The 21951-nt window shown below is 38.9% G+C and overlaps 1 protein-coding gene across 1 annotated transcript in view; it reads right to left on the reverse strand.

Annotated features, from left to right (window-relative positions):
• LOC110165606 (adenosine deaminase RNA specific B1) overlaps window positions 1-21951 on the reverse strand; it is a 130722-nt gene that overhangs the window by 2712 nt on the left and 106059 nt on the right. The window contains exons 3-9 of the mRNA XM_055164991.1: window positions 15616-15675; window positions 8594-9513; window positions 4548-4662; window positions 3076-3244; window positions 1529-1683; window positions 1148-1316; window positions 323-504 (exon numbers count right to left, since the gene is read on the reverse strand). Of these exons, the coding sequence (XP_055020966.1) occupies window positions 323-504; window positions 1148-1316; window positions 1529-1683; window positions 3076-3244; window positions 4548-4662; window positions 8594-9513; window positions 15616-15619 (1714 nt within the window). The 5' untranslated portion in view covers window positions 15620-15675. The remainder of the gene's footprint in view (window positions 1-322; window positions 505-1147; window positions 1317-1528; window positions 1684-3075; window positions 3245-4547; window positions 4663-8593; window positions 9514-15615; window positions 15676-21951) is intronic.

Consider the following 21951-nt stretch of genomic DNA (forward strand, 5'->3'; position numbering starts at 1 on the left):
AAGTGTTTAATTGTTCTGCTGTTGTTAGCATTACAGTGATGGTAAAACTTTGGTCTCTGAAAGTGCTCATAAACTCATTGTGGTGAATAATTAGGATGCTAAGAAGTAAGTGAGGAAGTTATTCACATTTACACTGTTACACATTATGTCCTAATTGTTTGGAGTTGGGTTTTGTGTTCACATTCAGTTTATACAATCAGAAAATGGAATGAGCTCTGCACTTTGAGTTGCCAGATCCAAAGACTAAAACCAATCAATCCAAAATGGCTCTGAATATATTTATTATAGACAGTATTTATGTATTATTATTGTAGTATCTGACCGCTGAGGAGGGGTCGGTTGAGGCTGAAGCACTGGGGCAGGTCTTCGATCTCAGTGATGCGCTGGTACATGGCTCTGGACAGATGGTCCGCGTGATACAAACTGCCCAGGATGATACTGGAGAAGTAGATCGGCTCTGTGAAGTAACTCATCAGAGAGCCCTGGAAACCAACGACGTTCCACCTGAAAGAGAGAGAGAGAGGAGAGAGAGGGAGAGATAAAGGGAGGTAAGTGGAGAGAGAGAGAAAAAGAGAGAAGGAAAGACAGTTAACCAGCTGGTGTGGGAACAACAGCTGAGAGCAGAGACGTCCAGCGACACCTGTGACGAAGGTGGAAGCCCGACCAACATCAGGTAAATTTAGCTCTCGACGTTTGTTTGTTTTGCTAAAAGAAAACAGAAAATCATATCTCTACACTGCAGTTCAAATGTGTTTGGATCCTTAAGTGTGAGTGAAAATTCTGCCCATTAAATGACCAAAGGCAACCGCAGCTCTACTGGAATTTAATCACACAAAATGAGACATATTAACTTTTTTGTTGTTTATCACCAAATAGTTTCATCTCTCCAGACCACCAGAGACTCTCTTCACACAGAATGAGTGAGAGAAGAAGTAACAGACCCCTGATTGGCCATCCGAGGGTCATGGGTTTGACTTTATTGATATTAATATTCAAACTACGCATGTGTAAAGGGAGTCCCCTCTGGCAGTCACCTGGGATTCATAGAACCATAGTTACATTTGCAACTCTCTCTCTATATATATATATTTTTTAATCACATTATAAATATCCAACATCTGTCTTTCTCCTCTCTGTCTCTTTGTACCTTGCGATCTTGTCACTGCAGGACATGGTGAGGAGCCTCTCTCCCTGTAAAACCCCGTCCCAGGTCTGGATGGTGTTACTGGAGCGCACAGGGATGGTCCCCTCTCCAGACTCGATCTTTGTCCTGAGCTGCCCCCGAGCCTTCCTGTTCGGGTGTCTGTCGCCCTGGTCTGGAGCAGGAACAGAAATTATTCATTCAGGTTATTCATAGATTAAAAAAAAAAAGTTTTTCAGACAGTCTGGCTAAGGGAAGGAGTGACTCATCATCTCTTACTTACAGTATATCTAACTAATGTATTTAGACCTGTATTATTTGACTTTTTACATGTTTTTAGACCCTCCTTTAGACAGTGTAGTGTGTTAAAGTGCAGTGAGGTGTGACCTTCGACCCCGGCCTCGTGGGGGGAGAAGATCCTGGCGTCTCCACAGGGCGAGGTGCTGATGTACAGGTGAAACTGCACGTTCTCTTTGAGCACAAACCCGGCTCTGTTCTCACACCGCGAGAAGATCGACTTCTGGTGGTCCTCGTCTGAGTTACTGCGATGACAAAGATCAGTCAAGGTCAGTTTGTAGCATATCTGAATAGAGATGGGCAGATAAACGATATTTGCTGATACCAATATTTATATTTAATACTTTTAAAATCCAGAGCAAGAACCACAAATTAAGTTTTCACTTCTGTAAATAATAACAAAATGTATTTATCTGTGATATATTGCGTAAATATATAGTTATATAAAGCTCATATTAAGCTATAATTTCAGTTTTTACACATTAGTCAAAGAAAAATCTGATGCCCTGAGGAAAATCTGAAGTATTTTGAAAACACCATCTGAATAACATTATTGGATAATGCAAAAACAATATATATATATATATATATATATATATATATATATATATATATATATATATATATATATATATATATATATATATATATATATATATCAGTGGTGCCTGTGGTGATCGGAGCACTTGGGGCTGTAACCCCCAAACTGGAAGAGTGGCTTCAACAGATACCAGGGAAAAACAATGGACATCTCAGTCCAGAAAAGTGCAGTACTGGGAACAGCAAAGATACTGCGCAGAATTCTCAAGCTCCCAGGCCTCTGGTAGAGGACCCGAGCTCAATGAGGGTGAGAGACCAACCACCGTGGAAGGTGAGAAACACATTTTTATATATATATATATATATATATATATATATATATATATATATATATATATATATATATACATACACACACACAAATAAAAATCGAGATACAGATTTGTTTATTTCAGTGACGCATGTAAAATTAAGGAGCTCATTGTTCATCTATAATTTTTGAACGTCCACCATGTTTTTCAGTCCCCTGTGATAAATATTTTTTTCTTTTTTCCCATGTGAGAAGCCATATTTGTTTTGATACAGACGGACTGTGGGTGTCTCTGATTGGCTAATCCACTTGTCAATCACGCCCATCTGAACTCACATCTTCATTAAATATTGGAGAAGTGTATATTCTGGATCCCCAACAACCAAAATTATATATATTACATGATATTTATTCAATCACTTTATTTATCCCCGAGGCTCTGTGCACAATAGCGTCCGGCAACCTCACTTTTCACGTCATTACTTTTTTTTTTTTGCTGAGTTGCACTAAAATGAATAAAGATTTAAAGATAAGGCAGTGAACAGCAGGTTGCAGGCAGATGTGACTGACAACAACATAAAAGTACACAAATAAAACAAATATTTCACAAGAGGCCACTAGTGGTTTGTGTGTTTTTGTGTTTAATAAATATTTTAACAACACCACAATTCTACAGATAAAAATACTCGGATAGTCTTTATTTGATTTAATTTGCATTTTGCCAATTAAAGGACCAATATCTGTCCACATTTGGTCTGATATTAGTACAACGTCAACACACACTGACCTGAGGAAGTGCTCTAGCTGCGAGTACAAGTATCTGATGAGGGACCTCCGAGCCACGATCTCGGCGTGACAGTCGTTCAGAGCCAGGCCCCGGTCCGACATGTACTCCCCGTTTATGCACTTGGTTCCCGTGGAAACGCAGATCACCTGGGCCTCCTTCACGTCCGTTCCTACGGCAACGCGACCAGGAAGAGTTTCAGCAAATCAGAAATGTTGTTTACGTTTTACGACTCAAGAACTGATAACTTGTTTGGTTGTCAAATAAAAAGTCAACGATAAAGTAAAGTAAAGCATCGAAACTAGATTCTAATAAGAACATTTCCTTAGAATTGTCTTCATCAGTTTTAATACTTTTATACTGTTACTTTACTACTAGTTTAAGACCACATGTGCCGCGTTTAATAAGAGCTTTAATTCTGAATAAAAATCTGAATAAAAATTTATTCTGGTTTAAAAAGAACATGTAAACACTTAAATTTAATTCTGAAGTAAGTGGGTGGTTTATTCTGATTTTAAAGGTGAACTAATTTATTCCTTGATCATGTAAACATTTATTCTTCTTAAAAATAATTCTGATCATTTTGTGCACGCTCGTTGTGTCGCCTTTCGATCCGGCTCCACCAGTCCTGGCTGGTGGTTAAAATCACGTTAGAGGTGAGATCAAGCTTTGACCTCAAGTCCGAGTCAAGTCCCAAGTCAAAAACAAAGAAGTCCATGTCGAGTCTCGAGTCACTGGCCCATAAGTCCAACTCCAAGTCGTCTGCTTTGAGCTCCAAGTCATTTCAAGTCTTTAAACCAAAGCTCCAAATACAGCTTAGATTTTTGCAATTTATATGAATTTTAACATAAATTGTACTTTAAAATCATAGTATATTTAAATATAAGTATTTATAGAGTATGTAAGAGCTGTAGAGATGTTAATTTTTCCTTTTTAAATGTCTTGACAAGATCTTAGAGTGAATTATTACGCTCAGAAAAGAAAGAATTCAGGTATGAAAGAGCTTCTCAAGTCTTCTCAAGTCACAGGCCACAAGTGTGAGTCAAGTCCCAAGTCCAAGTCGAGTTCCAAGTCTTAGTCCATTCAATCAAGTCAAGTCTCAAGTCCTAAAAATAGTGACTCAAGTCTGACTCAAGTCCAAGTCACAACCTGCAAATCCCCACTTCTGAATCACGGCAACACGTTTTGGCCCTCCGCTTTTTTTCAACTATGTAAAATAAAAATGGTATTGAAATAGGCACCCCCCCTTTACTGCCTTTTCTTATTTCCGAAGTGGCAGTAGCTGTTGTGTCCTTGAGCAAGACACCATCTATCTCATCTGATCAACTGTTCTGAGCTGGAGAGATACTTTATTGATTCATTGGTCTGTGTGTGATTTTAGTGGAAAATACACACAATCAAATTTCAACTAACTTATATTACAAAACTGGCACATTATTATTACTATTATTATGATTTTGAGTAGTTTATGTTACCTGTTGTCATGACGACCCCAGCCAGTACTTTCCTGCGCGCGTGCGGAGACGTGAAGTTGTCTGTGAGTTCGCTGAATTTATCCACCACCAAACGAGACACGGCATCGGCCAAAACCTACGAGGACAAAACAAAAACACAGATACAGTACAGTTAGACGATTTTAATATTTGGAAAATCTATAAGCATGAGAGCGTTTTTGAATAAAACTAAAATATACATAACATAAAACTTCTCCGGCTTGAATCTAGTGGTGAAAACGCTTAAAAATTGTGTAAAACTATGTAATTTTTTTTGTTGAAGATCCATCACATTCTTGTTTCTTGCCTCAAATGTTCCGCAGTGTGACATTAAACAGATCTACTTTACGTTTATTCAATTACGGGTGGTTTTATGGCTCACAGTGACCAAGAAAAACAACATTCTGACTGTAAGTGGCGTCGCTTCTCCACACAGATCTGACCCGTAACTTGGTCCGGTTTAGTCTCTCCACCAGAAAAGTTTGTTATTCCGATTTCAACTACATTACAATGACAGAAAAGTAAGAAAAAAGATAAATGTTGCTACTATAATTTAAAAAAAAAAACGACTGTACAATTATTTGAGGCACAGAAATCAAACACAATCTCCCACAGAACAATTAGCAATTATAAAAGCTAATAAAAACCCTCTAATCTGTATTAATATTATAGTCTCCTGATCGCCTTAGACCTGTTTAAGACCCCGCACATCCCTTTAAGACAGTGGAGCCCGTCCCTTAAAGACGCCCGTGTTTGGAGAGGCTGATGCTCATTTAGATTATGTCATTGTTATAAAGGATTACGGGGTCCAATTGGCTTAGCATGTCAATAGCTTCTTTCTGTGTCAAAATTATAATAAAAAAATATAAAAACAAAGAAGCAGCCGTCATCTTGGGAAAATTTGTGAACACTAATCATAGACGGCTCTGGTAGGGAATGTAAAATGTAAATAAAGACGATCATTTTTATATTTGATAAGCATAAAAACAAATCTGTCTTGCATTTATTTATTTATTTTATTTCTTTGGGTTTTTTTATCGCGCAAAAACATCTTGAAAAACACGAATTCTTACTAGGGATGTAACAATAACCAAAATATCGTGATATCGTATCGTCGAAAGTCTCTCAGTAATATCGTGGGTCATCACAATATATCGCATTACAAGTTTCTTTGCTTAAATTCATTGTTATAGTGCAGCAATAGCTAAAAAAACTAAAGGGAACTACCATGATCCTTTGGTTTTGGTGCGAACTACATGAAGAAATAACAGTTCTAAACACTTTTAAGTCTTAGTTGTTCGAATTAAGTCTTGTCAAGGCATTTTAAGAGGAAATAGTAGCATAATTATTCCCAGTTTTTTTGCCTCCATAAAATATCGCAATAAATACTGTACCGTGATACCGTGATATGTATATCGTGAAAATATCGTACCCCGAGAGTTGGATATTCTGAGAATATTGTTCTGTGACATGTATATCGTGAAAATATCATGCCGTGACATGTATATCGTGAAAATATCATGCCGTGACATGTATATCGTGAAAATATCATGCCGTGACATGTATATCGTGAAAATATCGTACCGTGAGATGTATATCGTGAAAATATCGTACAGTGAGATTTGGATATCGTGAAAATATCGTACCATGAAATGTATATCATGAAAATATGGTACCGTGAGATGTATATCGTAAAATATCGTAGCGTGAGCTGTATATTGTGAAAATATCGTTTTGTGAGATTTGTATATCATGAAAATATCGTACTGTGAGATGTATATCGTAAAAATATCGTAGAGTAAGATTTGGATATCGTAAAAATATCGTACCTTGTGATTTGGATATCGTGAAAATATCGTACCATGATGTCGTGAAAATATCGTACCGTGAAATTTAGATATCATGAAAATAACTTGCTGTGAAATTTGGATGTCGTGAAAATATTGTATCGTAAGATGTGGATATCGTGAAAATATCGTACCGTGAGATGTATGTCGTGAAAATATCGCCCCGTGAAATTTAGATATCATGAAAATATCGTACTGTGAAATTGGGATGTCGTGAAAATATCGTATCGTAAGATGTGGATATCGTGAAAATATCGTACCGTGAGATGTATGTCGTGAAAATATCGCCCCGTGAAATTTAGATATCATGAAAATATCGTACTGTGAAATTTGGATATCGTGAAAATATCGTACCGTAAGATGTGGATATCGTGAAAATATCGTACCGTGAGATGTATAGTCGTGAAATTTTTTTTATCATGAGATTTGGATATTGCAAAAATATCATACTGTGAGATTTGTACACAGCGAGACCTCCATAACAAAGTTACGCAGCGCACCTTTACATTACTTTTCAAGCAAAGCAAAGCTAATTTACCGGCTTGTTTCTAAATTCAGACTATAGACGATTTCCGTGTAGCAATAGCAGCTTGTTATAGATCTTTCCTGACGTTAGAATAATAGGTATTGTGTCGAGTTTAATGTAGCTACAGCAGTGTCCAACGGATTCAAACCAAAGGCATTTTTCACCGAGGCGCCGCTAAACAATACAAATGAACAGAGAACACCTGCAGGTGCATTTGTGATCATATACTGCATCCTGTCAACTTTTAAGAAACAATTGAGTTCGCTGTTTGGGATTCAAGTTTGTTTTAAAGAGCTTCAGGGCTTTTAAAATGAGGAATGGGTGTAGATTTAAATAAGTATAATAATATAGAAAGTTGGATAAAGAGACAATATTTAAAACTAAGATATGTTTTTGTTTCTTCAAATCAAATTGTGTTGGAAGAATGGGGCTCAGTGAATCATACAGGTTAAGTGTAAATATTCAAGAAGACCAATATAAGAACCTGAAATGTTTGTCAGTGTGGCATTACACTGTATGAGTATAGATTTTGTAATCAACACTTACTGAGGTTGAATTGACTTGAATTCATAAATGTCTATCCTGATTTGAGTAGTTCAGGAAGGTTAAAAAATGAATACTAGTCGATACTAGAACCAGTATAATCTAGATATTCTATATATTATCATATTGATACTGATAAAATACATAAATAGATGAAAATTGTACCTTTTCTACTTTAGAACAAGTTTTTTCTAGTTTCTAGCAGAGGTGGGACCAAGTCGTTTTGCAAGTTTTGCAAGTCTCAGGTAAGTATCAAGTCTTTGACCACAAGTCCGAGTCAAGTCCCAAGTCACAGACAAGCAAGTCCAAGTCAAGTCTCGAGTCACTGGCCCATAAGTCCAATTCAAGTCCAAGTCGTCTGCTTTAAGCTTCAGATCATTTCAAGTTTTAAACTGAAAAAAGTACCAAATACAGTTTAGATTTTTGCAATTTATATGATTTTTAAGATAAATTGTAATAAAATAAATAAATAAATAAAAAATCATAGTACATTTATATTTGAGTATTTATATTACTTCATAAAATGCTTCTTTATAAAAGAAAAATAGATATTTATATAACTGCTAATGCTTATTTTGTAGAAATTAGCATTTTTAAAGTTTTCCTTTTTAAATGTGTTTACAAGATCTTAGTGTGAATCATTACGGTCAGAATAGAAATAGTTCAGATTTAAAAGTGCTTCTCGAGTCCTCTCAAGTCACAGGCCTCAAGTCCAAGTCAAGTCCCAAGTCTTAGTCCATTTTATCAAGTCAAGTCTCAAGTCATGAAAATAGTGACTCAAGTCTGACTCAAGTCTAAGTCCCCACCTCTGGTTTCTTGTTTTTGAATGGTCTTTATATAGCACAACTAGCAAAGGACTACATGGAAACTAGGAACTACTATTACTTGGACTTTAAAAGTATCTTCTACTGTCTAAGAAAGAGTTTTTCAAGTATAATTCTCATGTCAACCCTTTTCCTTTGTATTGAAATTGGATGTGAAATTTGTTTTTACTAATTTTTCTAACTTGTTCCAATAATGTATATAATAATAATAACATACATAATACATAATTTATCTTCATTTCCCCTGTAAAAAGTGTGGATAAATACATAGTAGTGTGAGTGTCTGACCTGTGGCAGGTGCAGTTGCAGTCCTTCTCGTGGGATGGGCTGTCTGGAGGGAGCCTGGTCCAGCTGCATGTTGAACAGAGCTGACAGAGCCGCCTGAGCCGCTCGAGCTTTGGCCAGTTTCTTATTCCTCCCAGAGCCCTGAAAATGCTGAGAATCCACCGTCACCGACATCACGAAGTTTTTGGCGTGGCTCTCCCCGCTCTCTGACACAAAGTCGTACTTGAGGCCGGGGCGCAGTTCGTTCAGGATCATAACGGGATTCTTGCCGCTGTTTGGGGACATGAAGGCGGTGGGGGCGGGGGGCAGAGGAGCTTGGACCAGGCTGGGCAGTGGAGAGGGGAGGGCGGGGTAGTCCGAGCTGAAGGAGCCGTTGCTGTTGGAGGCCAGATAGAAGGGGTCATCTGTGGGAGCCGAGGTCTCGAAGGCGTTGAACAGCATGTCTGGGAAGTCGGCCTGGTCTGAGGTGAAGTCTGTGTGCACGGACATGGTTCTGCCCATCGCCATGTGGGCTTCGGACGCGTTTGGGAACTGAACGAATGACCTCAGTGCTTTCTCCGCCGCGTTGAGCTTGGCCTTCTTCTTGGTGGGACCGGAGCCTTCGAAGAGCTGCCCGTTCACCTCCACGGTCATGACGAACACAGGCGCGTGCACTGGACCGGTCTGAGACAGGAGCTTGTACTGGAGTCCAGGCTTGATCTCATTCAGCTGCATCAGGGCATTTTTGGGCAGAATCGGGCCTGGCACTTTCTTACGCTTCTTGGGCCGGTACTTGGAGTGCGCATGCCCGTTATTGCCCTCCTCTAGGGGGCGTTTCCTCCCCCCGGCGCTCCCATTGGGGAGAGCCGGCTCTGGGGCAACCCCCTCTTTGGAGAAGAGATTGTCCAAGTTGCGGTTTTCCTTAACATCTGTGCTGCATGAACCTGCGGTGCCCAGAAAGAGTAACTTACAACGCCTTCGATGCAGGATCTTGTAAATGTAAAATTTAGTTATTCCTTTTTCTGTCTTTGCAACTGAACGAGTGATGAGTGTTCCTCTGAGCCTGATCCGAGTGAGGGGCAGTCATGTTTCCATCAATAAAACTATAGGCTGTTTGGAGTCACTTTAGTCCCTGTGCTGAACTCTGGTATTTACTTAAATGAAAGATTCACAGTGTCCTTAAAAGCCAAAAAATCACTCAAATTTAAACTAAACTTGATTGAATTATCCAATTTGCTAAATGCCTTCACTGTGATTTAGTAACATAATAAAATACTGCCCTATATTGTACACTGCATCCTGAACAAAAGTGCTGTAAGTACTATTTACTGAAAAAAAAGAGTTTGCAATTATTATTCAGAATTTTTTTTGCAATTATTCAAAATTTTTTTAATCAATCATTTATTCAACATTTTTCATCAATCAATTATACAAAATTGTTCATCATTAGCCTTTTGTGTTTCTGTCAATAACCTTCGTACTAAGAACGTTGATGGAAACATGACTTTAAAACATTCAAATCGTGTACGAATCTAAAATCCCAACTCGTTCAATTTTCTAATTCACTTTCAATTCTTCCCTAAAAGTTTCAAAATATTTAACATCATTTACTGTCTTATTGTAACTCTCAAGATAAACAAAATCCTCAGTGTATGTATTTTGTCTTAATAAATTTGGCTAGATATGTATTATGGGAACACATATCACCGGGCCCTGTTAACAAAGCCAATGGAACTCAATGTAAATTTCCATTTATAACATCCTCCAGCAAAAGCTCTGATAGGTTACTCCTTTCGGTGCAGGACAAAAACACTCTAAAATGCAGGCTGTTTAGTTTGGGTTTAGTGGTGGGACAGATGGGGGGGTTCAGACAAGGGTGCACGCTTTCCCCAAAACTCTTTCAATCTAAACTGAAGCCTGAAGGAAGATACCACATCATAATTATATCCACTCATCAAAATCAGCAATGTCAAAGATCCGGGGGTTAAAGCAACACTGCGGGACACTGACGAGCCCCCTGGTGGACAACATATGTTACTGCAGGTGTTATTTAAAGCAGCAATAACGTTTCTTGGTTGACTTTTAGTTGGATTCTTGTCATATACTTTAAAGTACTGTACAAATTGAATAACAGATTTCCAAAATGCAGTCTTGGTATTATTACAATGTCAAATTTTGTCTTTTTTAACTTCTAAAATATTAAAATAAAATGAATAAAACTCATACAAAACTAGCAGCATAAGACAGTTAAATCTGTGTGTCATTCGTTCATTTATTTTTCAAAATAAAACCAAAAATAAGAAAATGAAAAGACAACAATTTTCTTTATTATTCGTCTCCAAAGCCAAAATGAAAAAATGGATAATGATTTGTTTTTTTCAGTTTTCGATTTTGTGTTTAAATGAAGAATGGAAAAAACGGATAACGGACGTTTCCTGTTTCGTGACTGAAACTATGATGCCGGACTGAACCAGGACTAAAACAAGACTAAAACAGGACTAAAACAGGTCCGGGACCAGACCGGAACCAAACCGAGACTGAGACCAGGACTGAGACTGGGACTGAGACCGGGACCAGACCAGAAACAGGACCAGAACTGAGTCCAGGACTGAGATCGGAAACTGGGTCAGGACTGAGATCGGGACTGAGACCAGGCACAGACCAGGACCTCACCGGGACTGAGACCGGGACCGGACTGGGACTGAGACCAGGATCAGACCGGGACTGAGACCGGGACTGAGAACGGGAACAGGACCAGGACTGAGACCAGGACTTAGACCAGGAACAGGACCAGGACTGAGACCAGGACTGAGGCCGGGACCAGACCGGGACCAGCTCAGCATCAGACCGAGACCAGACCAGGACTGAAAACGGTTTAGTCCTGGTTTAGTCCTGTTTTAGTCCTGGTTTAATCCTGGTTTAGTCCTGGTCTAGTCCTGGTTCAGTTCGTTATCCATTTTTTCCATTATTAATTTAAACCCAAAATCAAAAACTGAAAAAACAAATCATTATCCATTTTTTTATTTTGATTTTGGAGACAAATTATGAAGAACATAGGTTTTTTTTTTTCCATTTTCTTATTTTTGGTTTTATCTTGAAAAACAAATGAACGAATGACACACAGATTCAGTTAATTTCACATTAATGAGATTGTTGATATTGTTTAAATACCAACTTAAAGCTTAATCGTATTTATTATATCCTTTAATAATCACAGAAAGGCCATAAATATCTAAAATTAGCCAAAATGTATTAAATTATTGGAGTAAATATGACATATGCATGATTCTAAGTAAGCAAGTATTTACCATAACTTAAGACTTTGGGCTCAGTATCTTAACAAATCAAAAACATAATTCTGACACTGATAAATTCCACAGTGTTGCTTTAAACATAACCCATAATTCCGGTCATGCAGTTGTGGCCATGCTCAGACAGAAACATGCAAAACCAGGACAGATATGAAAACAATGGGGCTAATGCGAGCGGATTAAACGCCTTTAGGGAACTACGGCGGCCATTTTGTTTGTTGTAGTTCTTAGCTGTAGTTCTTCTCTAAATGTACAGATAACATTAAGCTTATGGATAATCTTTAAAAACAATACCAAAGTTGATTTATGTTCTGAAGTTATTTCTGTTGCTACTACGATTTATTTTTCGAATATAAAATGTTCCTTTCAGAATCCACCCAAGCTTGCATCCTTTGTTAATTTCGCTTATTGTAGTCTGTCTAATCCGGTTTTATTTGTTTATTTTTCCAGTTTTTGGCCAGCAGTGAATAGGGACTGGATTATGAATGTCCGAACACTAATAATAAATGTAAAATGCCATTTCAGTAAATTCTAAGATAATCTGCTTGTGTCAAATGTATCATTGTGAACCAGTGAGGAGAAATATCCAGTTAAACTCAGATTTTAATACAATCTTTTAATGCAATTCTGGAAATTAGAAAGCGGTATTGATGAGTTTTATTTATTTATGTTATAATATTAAATCCACGTGTCATTCGTTCATTTGTTTTTTAAAATAAAACCAAAAATAAGAAAAAAAAACAACTATTTTATTCATTATTTGTCTCAAAAAAACAAACAAAAAAACAACAACAAAAAAACAGATAATGATTTGTTTTTAAAATTTTCGATTTTGTGTTTAAATAAATAATGGGGAAAAAACGGATAACGGCCGTTTCCCACTTAAACTGTGATACCGGACTGAACCAGGACTAAACTGGTCTGGTCTCAGTCCCTGTTTCAGTCCTGGGTCCTGTTCCCAGTCTCAGTCCTGGTTTGGTCCCGGTCTGGTCCCAGTCTGGCCCCGGTCTCAGTCCTGTCTGGTCCAGGTGTCAGTCATGGTCTGGTCCCTGTCTGGCCCTAGTCTTAGTCCTGGTTTGGTCCCGGTCTGGTCCTGTTCTCAGTCCTGGTCTCAGTCCTGGTCTCAGTCCTGGTCTCAGTCCTGGTCTCAGTCCCAGCCTGTCCCAGCCTGTCCCCAGTCTCAGTCCCGGTCTGGTCCTGGTCTGGTCCTGTTCTCAGTCCCAGTCTCCTCCTGGTCTCAGTCCTGGTCCTGTTCCTGGGCTCAGTCCTGGTCTCAATCCTGGTTTAGTCCTGGTTCAGTCTGGCATCGCAGTTTAAGTCACATAAACGGGAAACGGCCATTATCCGTTTTTTCCATTTTTTTGAAAACTGAAAAAAACAAATCGTTATCCGTTTTTTCATTTTGGTTCTGGAGACAAATAATGAAGAAAATTGTTGTTTTTTCATTTTCTTATTTTTGGTTTTATCTTGAAAAATGAATGAACGAATGACACACGGATTGTATTATGTTACTATTTTATTTCTAAGCCAATATTGAGTGTGTAATACGCAAAATTTACATCAGATGCCCTCCCTAAACTAGAAATTGTCTAGTCCTGGTTTAGTCCTAGTCTAGTCCTGGTTTAGTTCTGGTTTAGTTTTGGTCTAATCCGGATGGTGTAGTCTTGGCTTTGATCTAGTTTAGTCTTGATTTACTCTTGGCTCATTTCTGATCTAGTCCTAATAAAGCCCTAGTTTAGTCCTGATCTAGTCCTGGTCCAGTTCTGGTTTAGTCCTCCAGTCCCTATCACTGGACTACAGCCGTTTCAGATCCTTCTAGTTACAAAGAAAATGCAAAAATAAGCAGAAATACAATGACAGAGAAGAGTTGACCTTTAGCAGTTTGAAACCTTTTATGAGTCTGACTTTTCTCTTATCGGAATATTTCTCATCAAAAGTTCAAATGAGCTGACACAGGAAGTCCGTTCAGAAAAATACATCTAACTCACCAAGAATTTAATCTGTTCATTCAGGATCTAGACCTGGTTTAGTCCTGATAGAGACCAAGTCAAGTCCTGGTTTAAACTTTGTTTAGCCCGATGGTGGCACAGTGGTTAGTCTCCTACCTCTGTGCAAGTGGTTTTCTGGTTTCAGATCTGGTTTAGTCCTAGTTTAGTCCTGGTTTAATCCTGGTTTAGTTCTGTTTTTAGTCCTGTTTCTGGTTCTAGTTTAGGGTTACACTGATTTCGTCCTGATTTAGTCCTTTTAGACCTGGTTTGATCCTTGTTTAGACTGGTTTAGTTCTGATTTATTTAGTCCTTTTTTCAGTCCTCGTTTAGTCTTAATTTAGTCCTGTCTGAGACTGGTTTAGTCCTGGTTTAGTTCCAATTTAGTCCTGGTTTAGACTGGTTTAGTCCCAATTTCATCCTAGTATAGTCCTGGTTTAGTCTCAGTTTAGTCCTGGTTTAATCCTGGTTTAGTCCTGGTTTAATCCTGGTTTAGTTCTGTTTTAAACCTTGTTTTTGTTTCTAGTTTAGGGTTACACTGATTTCGTCCTGATTTAGTCCTTTTAGACCTGGTTTGATCCTTGTTTAGACTGGTTTAGTTCTGATTTATTTAGTCCTTTTTTCAGTCCTCATTTAGTCTTAATTTAGTCCTGTCTGAGACTGGTTTAGTCCTGGTTTAGTCCCATTTTCATCCTAGTATAATCCTGATTTAGTCATGTTTCAGACTTGGTTTAGTCTCCTACTCTACTCCTGGTTTAGTCTTAATTTATTTTCCTGGTTTAGACTCGTTTAGTCCATCTTTATTTAGACCTTTTAGTCCTGGTTTAGTCTCAATTTAGTCCTGTCTTAAGACTGGTTTAGTCCTGGTTTAGTTCCAATTTAGTCCTGGTTTAGACTGGTTTAGTCCCAATTTCATCCTAGTATAGTCCTGGTTTAGTCCTGTTTCAGACTTGGTTTAGTCTCCTAATCTAGTCCTGGTTTAGTCTCAGTTTAGTCCTGGTTTAATCCTGGTTTAGTCCTGGTTTAATCCTGGTTTAGTTCTGTTTTAAACCTTGTTTTTGGTTCTAGTTTAGGGTTAGACTGATTTCGTCCTGATTTAGTTCTTTTAGACCTGGTTTTGTCCTGCTTTATTTAGTCTTTTTTTTAGTCCTGCTTAAGTCTCAATTTAGTCCTGGCTTAGGCTGGTTAAATCCTGGTTTAGTTCCAATTTATTCCTTGTTTAGACTGGTTTAGTCCCAAATTCATCCTAGTATAGACCTGGTTTATTACATTTAGACCTGGTTTAATCCTGTTTCAGACTTGGTTTAGTCTCACTGATCTAGTCCTGGTTTAGTCCCAGTCTGAGTCTTGTTTCAGACCTGGTTTAATCCTGGTTTCGTTTTACATTTCACCTCCAAACTTCACCATTTACAAACATATTCCACACACTCTTGTTTCGCTCCCATACGTCTGACACACTCCTTTATTCACTTAAGACCCTTTCAGAAAAATAGTTTGATTCAAATCTTACTTTTAGCCTTTCCAAACTACAATAAAATCCACTTCTCTGGAGCCTGACCTCGGACTTAGCCTCCAAAGCAAAGATAGATAGTTTTAAAGGGAAGGTTGTGGGCGGAATAAACAAAAGGAAGGGGGGGGGGGGAGTAATCTGAGCGGGGAGCGGGTTTAACTCTGTGGAGGTGCAGTGAGGCGGGCGGGTGCAGGACACATGAAGAGTTTAAACACAGAAGCAAAAACATCACAAACTCACTCATGGTTTCCACTGAGCTGCCCTCTGTCACAGCGGCAGAGCTACGGGCGGAGCTACGACCTGAAAAACACACACAAAACACACAAGATATCAGCATAAAGTAAGAAAGTACAAAACAGAACTCATCGAATCAACCAAAAATATGGAAAAATATGCAGTGTATGCTTTCAGATAAATAACATTTCTTAATCTTTGGGGAGTTATTTTTTTAGTTTTAGACCAAAATACCAACAAATGAAAAGACAAGACATGAGATTGGATCCACAAGTTAAAAAAAAGACAAGAGTTTGACATTATTTAGGTCAGGGGTGTCAAACTCAAATTCACAGAGGGCCAAAAGTAAAAACTGGACTAAGTCGTGAATCAATCTAAATATTTATTGAAAAATTTCAACAACATCTGCATGTTTTCTTTTCTTTCGAGATAAGTTATGTTAAACCTTTTCTTACTAAAATAAATGTTTAATAATAGTTTTGCTTAAACATTGACTCCACAACAAGCAGAATATAAAATACTCACACAATTTTAAATAAATAATGTCTCTGTAGTCCATCTGTAGTCGGCGGGCAGATCTAATACATATTTGATATGATCTCACGGGCCAAATATAATTATATCATGGGCCACATTTGGCCCCGGGGCCTGAGTTTGACATGTCTGATTTAGGCTATAATAAATACATTGTGCATTTCAGTTCCCAGTTTTAGCTTCACCATTTCTGATTTACTTTATTTAAGATTTCTGCTGTCACTGCAACTCTAGTTTTTTTGGGACCACACTCGAAAAATGTAACTCACCAGTACATTTCTTTAATCCAAATGTAAAAACGAGGAAAAAATCTCACAAGATCATATAGTATGTGTGCACAATCTCATGGTAGTTTTGTCTCGCGAGATCTTGTGGCTTGAGAATTATTACACACAAATAATTTTATTAATAATGACCATTCAAACATTATTCCACTGGACAGGCTGGTAAACTGCGTATACACGTTTATACAAGAAAAAAAGAGTAATTTTCATTTCAGTATCATGGTCCATAATTCATGAAACTCTCCAACACACCTTCTTAAAAGCCACTGTCACTGCTGATGTACAAATCCACATTAAAATTTAAGCTGTGCAATAATTTCGATTTGTGTGTCAAATGATCTCCAAACTCATATAATCGAGTTGAAACGAATAAAGCTTAATAAAGTTTATTTTGGGATATGTTTTGCATAAATAAGTACAGGTATGTCTATTTTATTTTTTAAGCATAGAGTGTTTTTTTTTTGAGAGAGAAATGCTGAATAAATGCATTGTGTAATTTAAAAATAATCATGATTTCAATATTGACCAAAATAATCGCGATAATGATTTTTTTCCAGAATCAAGCAGCACTACTGCTCACACAATATTTTAACGTAAAGGTGTGCAAAAATATCAAAATATCGTAGAGTTTAATGTGAGTACAGTATCGATATATCGCCAAGAGAAGTTTTAGGTATATTTTACAAAATTATTTCATTACAGCTGCAATCGCGTTGCTTATTTTGAGGTACGACACATCGTTTATGCGACACATTTGACATTTTCACAGTTTTGATGATTAAAATGTTTGTGTTTCATATTAACTTTGCACAAGACGTGGTTTAACAAAGACTTTTAGTATCACAGTCATTATTTAGAAACAATTTTTTTATTGAATCGATTTGAAATATTATCGTATCGAATCGAAAAGCTCACTGTATACACGCATTTTTACAGTTTGTCTGTCAAAACCTGCTTTGATTAACTGTATTTTTTCTGCTAAATAAATAAATAAATAAATGATTAAAGGTGCGTTGTGTAACTTTTCTGATATGGGTCCACCTGCTCGTCTCCATGGAGATGTTATCGCTTTGCCAGGAACATTTATTTTATTAGATAACAGTTCAAAAAATACACATTAAACATACTGTGGAACATTCCAGAAAAATATTACAACAGACCCTCCACCGGAAAAGTTACTTGAAAAATCCTAAATATTGTAATTCTTTTGTCGTTGGCGCTAAACTGTGGCTGTCACCGCCGTCCCCGCCCGCTCTGATCCACTCCGGCGCTGACAGGAGCTCTTGTCTGCGGAGCGATATCCCATGATGCACTGCTGCCGCGGTTAGACGGTAATCAGGAAGCTGCCAGTCACCGCGACGCACCAGAGACATCGCCAAACAGACCTTTATCAGCCCTGACGAGACGACGAGCGAGATACAACACGAGCGCCGACACACGGGATTAAACACCGGGAATTAAGATCGTTACTGTAAAATTACAACGGGGAATTGTTTTGTTTGGGCGAAGGAAGCACGGATTAAGTGATTTTTACAACTAAACTTGATTAAAAATGACAAGAACTTCTCAGAATTTAAAGGTTCACCATGTAACGCTTCTGTTTTTCTCTGTCTTATAATGTTGTTTCCTCCTCAAAAAACAGACCTGGTGTTGTGTTTTGTTTCATTCACACAAGTTTGATGAACTCTTTATTATTATTAGTTTATTATTTACTATTATTATTAGTCTGTTTACATCTCCAAAGCTCAAAATGTCAGCCTAAATAACGAGGAATCCGTGTGTCATTCGTTCATTCGTTTTTCAATATAAAACCAAAAAAAGAAAATGAAAAAAACAACAGTTTTCTTCATTATTTGTCTCCAAAACCAAAATGAAAAAACAGATAATGATTTGTATTTTCAGTTTTCGATTTTGTGTTTAAATGAAGAATGGAAAAAACGGATAATGGCCGTTTCCCGTTTCCCGTTTACGTGACTTCCGTGACTGCGATGTCGGACTTTTGCGCAGCATACGGACTGAACCAGGACTGATCCAGGTCTGGGGCCAGACCGGAACCAGACGGGGACCAAACTGGGACCAGAGCGGGACCAGACCGGAACCAGACCGGAACCAGAGCGGGACCAGAGCGGGACCAGAGCGGGACCAGAGCGGGACGGAGACCGGGACTGAGACCGAGACCAGACTGGGACCAGACCAGAGGCTCAGAGCCCATGGCAGGGCCGGTGCTCGAAGCTGAGGCTCAGACCCTGCGGAGGCTCGGAGTCAAAGCTCGAAGTCCGCTCTGGTCCCACTCTGGTCCCACTCTGGTCCCGGTCTGGTTCCGGTCTGGTTCCGGTCTGGTTCCGGTCTGGTTCCGGTCTAGTCCTGGACCTGGATCAGTCCGTATGCGGTGCAAAAGTCCGGCATCACAGTCACGGAAGTCTCGTAAACGGGAAACGTCCGTTATTCATTTTTTCCATTCTTCATTTAAACACAAAATCGAAAACTGAAAAAACAAATCATTATCCGTTTTTTCATTTTGGTTTTGGAGACAAATAATGAAGAAAATAGTTGTTTTTTTCATTTTCTTATTTTTGGTTTTATATTGAAAAACGAATGAACGAATGATACACGGATTTCGAGGGTTTGGGCGTTAAACTGTGAGTGAAACTAAACACAAGTCCAGGACTGTTTGAGAAAATAGTGTAATATGAAAGTCTTAAACAGAAGTAGGCGATTTGCGATTTAAAATGTCCAAAAAATAAAATTATGCGTCATAGATTATAACTATAGCAGACAAACGCATATGCCGTATTTTTCAGACTTGTGCAGGTAATATGTGATCTCTAGAATGTTCCACAGTGTTGCTTTAATATTACTGTGGGGTTGTTGTCCCGGTGTGAGCGCGTCGTCTCTCTTTCTCTCTCTTTCTCTCTTACAGTTCGTTCAGTCGTTCTCACTTCTGCGTTTGAATATTTCACGTTTTTGTAAACAAGTGTTTTGAACAAAAGCGCAGCTCCACGGCCGCGGGATGATAAAAAAAAAAAAAAAAAACACTTCTGTCGACTTTTCACTTCCTCTCCTCTTCATTTGCTCCTGTTATCTGAGACCTATAAGCCCTGAGAGAGAAGAGGAAGAGAGAGAGAAAGAGAGAGGAGGAGGAAAAAGATAAGAGAGAGAGAGGAAGAGAGAGGGAGGGACGGAGAAAGAAAGTGAGGGAAGTGAGGAGAGAGAAACAAAGAGAGTGTGGAAATTTTAGAGAAATAGAAAATGAGGTGGGAGAGAGAAATGAGAGAGAAAAAGGGGGAGGAAGAGAGAAAAAAAACGAAGAGAAAAAGAGAAAAAAACGGATAATGGCCATTTCCCGTTTCAGTGACTTAAACTGTGATGCCGAACTGAACCAGGACTGAACCAGGTCCAGGACGAGATCGGAACCAGACCAGGACTGAGACCGGGACCAGGACTGAGACCATGATTGAGGCCAGGACCAGACCAGGACCAGACCAGGACCAGACCGGGACTGAGACCGGGACCAGGACTGAGACCATGATTGAGGCCAGGACCAGACCAGGACCAGACCAGGACCAGACCGGGACTGAGACCGGGACCAGACCGGGACCAGACCAGGACTAGACAGGACCAGACAAGGACTGAGACTGAGACTATTTTGGGGACTGAGACTGGAACCAGACCAGGACCAGACTATGATTGAGACTGGGACTGAGACCAGGACCAGACGGGGACTGAGATCGGGACCAGGACTGAGACCATGATTGAGGCCAGGACCAGACCAGGACCAGACCAGGACCAAATCAGAACCTAACCGGGACTGAGACCGGGACCAGACCAGGACTGAGACCGAGACCAGAACCGAGACTGGGACTAGTCCAAGACTGAGACTGAAACCAGACCAGGACCAGACTTCTGACTGAGACTGGGACTGAGACCGTGATTGAGACCAGGACCACACCAGAACCAGACCAGGACTGAATACAGTTTAGTCTTGGTTCAGTCCTGTTTTAGTCCTGTTTTAGTCCTATTTTAGTCCTATTTTGACACGGAAACGAGAAATGAATCATTATCCGTTTTTTCGTTTTGATTTGGAGACAAATAATGAATGATTTATTTATTTTTTTCTTATTTTTGGTTTTATCTTGAAAAACAAATGAACGAATGATACACAGATTCTTCAGGCTGCAGTCTGAACGTAAATAAATTCCTCATCTCCAAATTCGCTCCTATAACCGCAAGCGTCGATGAGCTTCATTTGACTGGATCTAAACTCCACGGTGAGAAGTTTTGACACAGAATAAAACCCCGCAGAGACACGGGGACATTTAGGACATCACATTACCGACATAATTACAGTTTTTTGCTCGTTTCAAATCCTTCAGAATCACATAAAACCCCGTCCGTCTCTCTTTGAAGATCAATGTCAAAGATGGAAAAAGCTCCACAGATCCATGAGTCTCATTAGGAGCTCAGACTTGTGCTGGAAACGAGCAGATCTCAACACGGATCATTTACGGTTTGATTTTTACATTACGGATTTTTACCCAGAACTTACTGCAAATGAGTCCGACGGTGTGGGGTTAAAACGGATTTTATTTTCTCTCAGTTTTCACTAATATCACTGCGGAAGAAGACGGAGGTTCAACTGCAAGAGTTACACAAAGTACTGTTCACTTACAAGTACTTTTAGAGGTGATTTCACTGCAGAAATACAACAGTAGTACTTCTCTAGACTGGTTTCACGAGTCCTGGTTTGATCCTGGTTTAGTTCCACTGCTGTAGACTTGGTTTAGTCCTGTTCTAGTCCTGGTTAGTCCTGGTTTTGTCCTGATCAAGCCCTTGTTTAGTCCTGTTAGTAGTTTAGTCATAGTTTAGACCTGGTTTAGTCCTAGATTAGTCCTGTCTTGGGCCAGTTCTAGTCCTGGTTTAGTCCTGTTTGTAGTTTAGTTGCAGTTTAGTCCTGTTCACAGTTTAGTCCTGGTTTAGTCCTGGTTTAGACCTGGTTCAGTTCTGGTTTAGACATGGATTACTGGTTTAGGTCTACTTTAGTCCTAGTTTAGTCCTGTCAGTAGTTTTAGTCATAGTTAGTCTGGTTTTAGTGTTAGTAGGTTAGTCCTGGTTTAGTCCTGGTTTAGACCTAGACCTGTTTAGTCCTGTCAGTAGTTAGTCATAGTTAAGACCTGGTTTAGTCTTTGTTTAGTCCTGTTAGTAGTTTAGTCATAGTTTAGACCTGGTTTTAGTCCTGATTAGTCCTGTCTGGGCCAGTTCTAGTCCTGGTTTAGTCCTGTTAGTTTAGTTGCAGTTTAGTCCTGTTCACACTTTAGTCCTGGTTTAGTCCTGGTTTAGACCTGGTTCAGTTGGTTTAGACTGGATTACTGGTTTTAGGTCTACTTTAGTCCTAGTTTAGTCCTGTCAGTAGTTTTTAGTCTAGTTTAGTCCTGGTTTTAGTCCTGTTTAGTAGTTTAGTCCTGGTTTAGACCTGATTAGACCTGGTTTAGACCTACTTTAGTCCTAGTTTAGTCCTGTCAGTAGT

The sequence above is a fragment of the Boleophthalmus pectinirostris genome, unplaced genomic scaffold (genome assembly GCF_026225935.1).
Source record: "Boleophthalmus pectinirostris isolate CB_2022bp ecotype Guang Dong unplaced genomic scaffold, ASM2622593v1 HiC_scaffold_11, whole genome shotgun sequence".
NCBI lineage: Eukaryota > Metazoa > Chordata > Actinopteri > Gobiiformes > Gobiidae > Boleophthalmus > Boleophthalmus pectinirostris.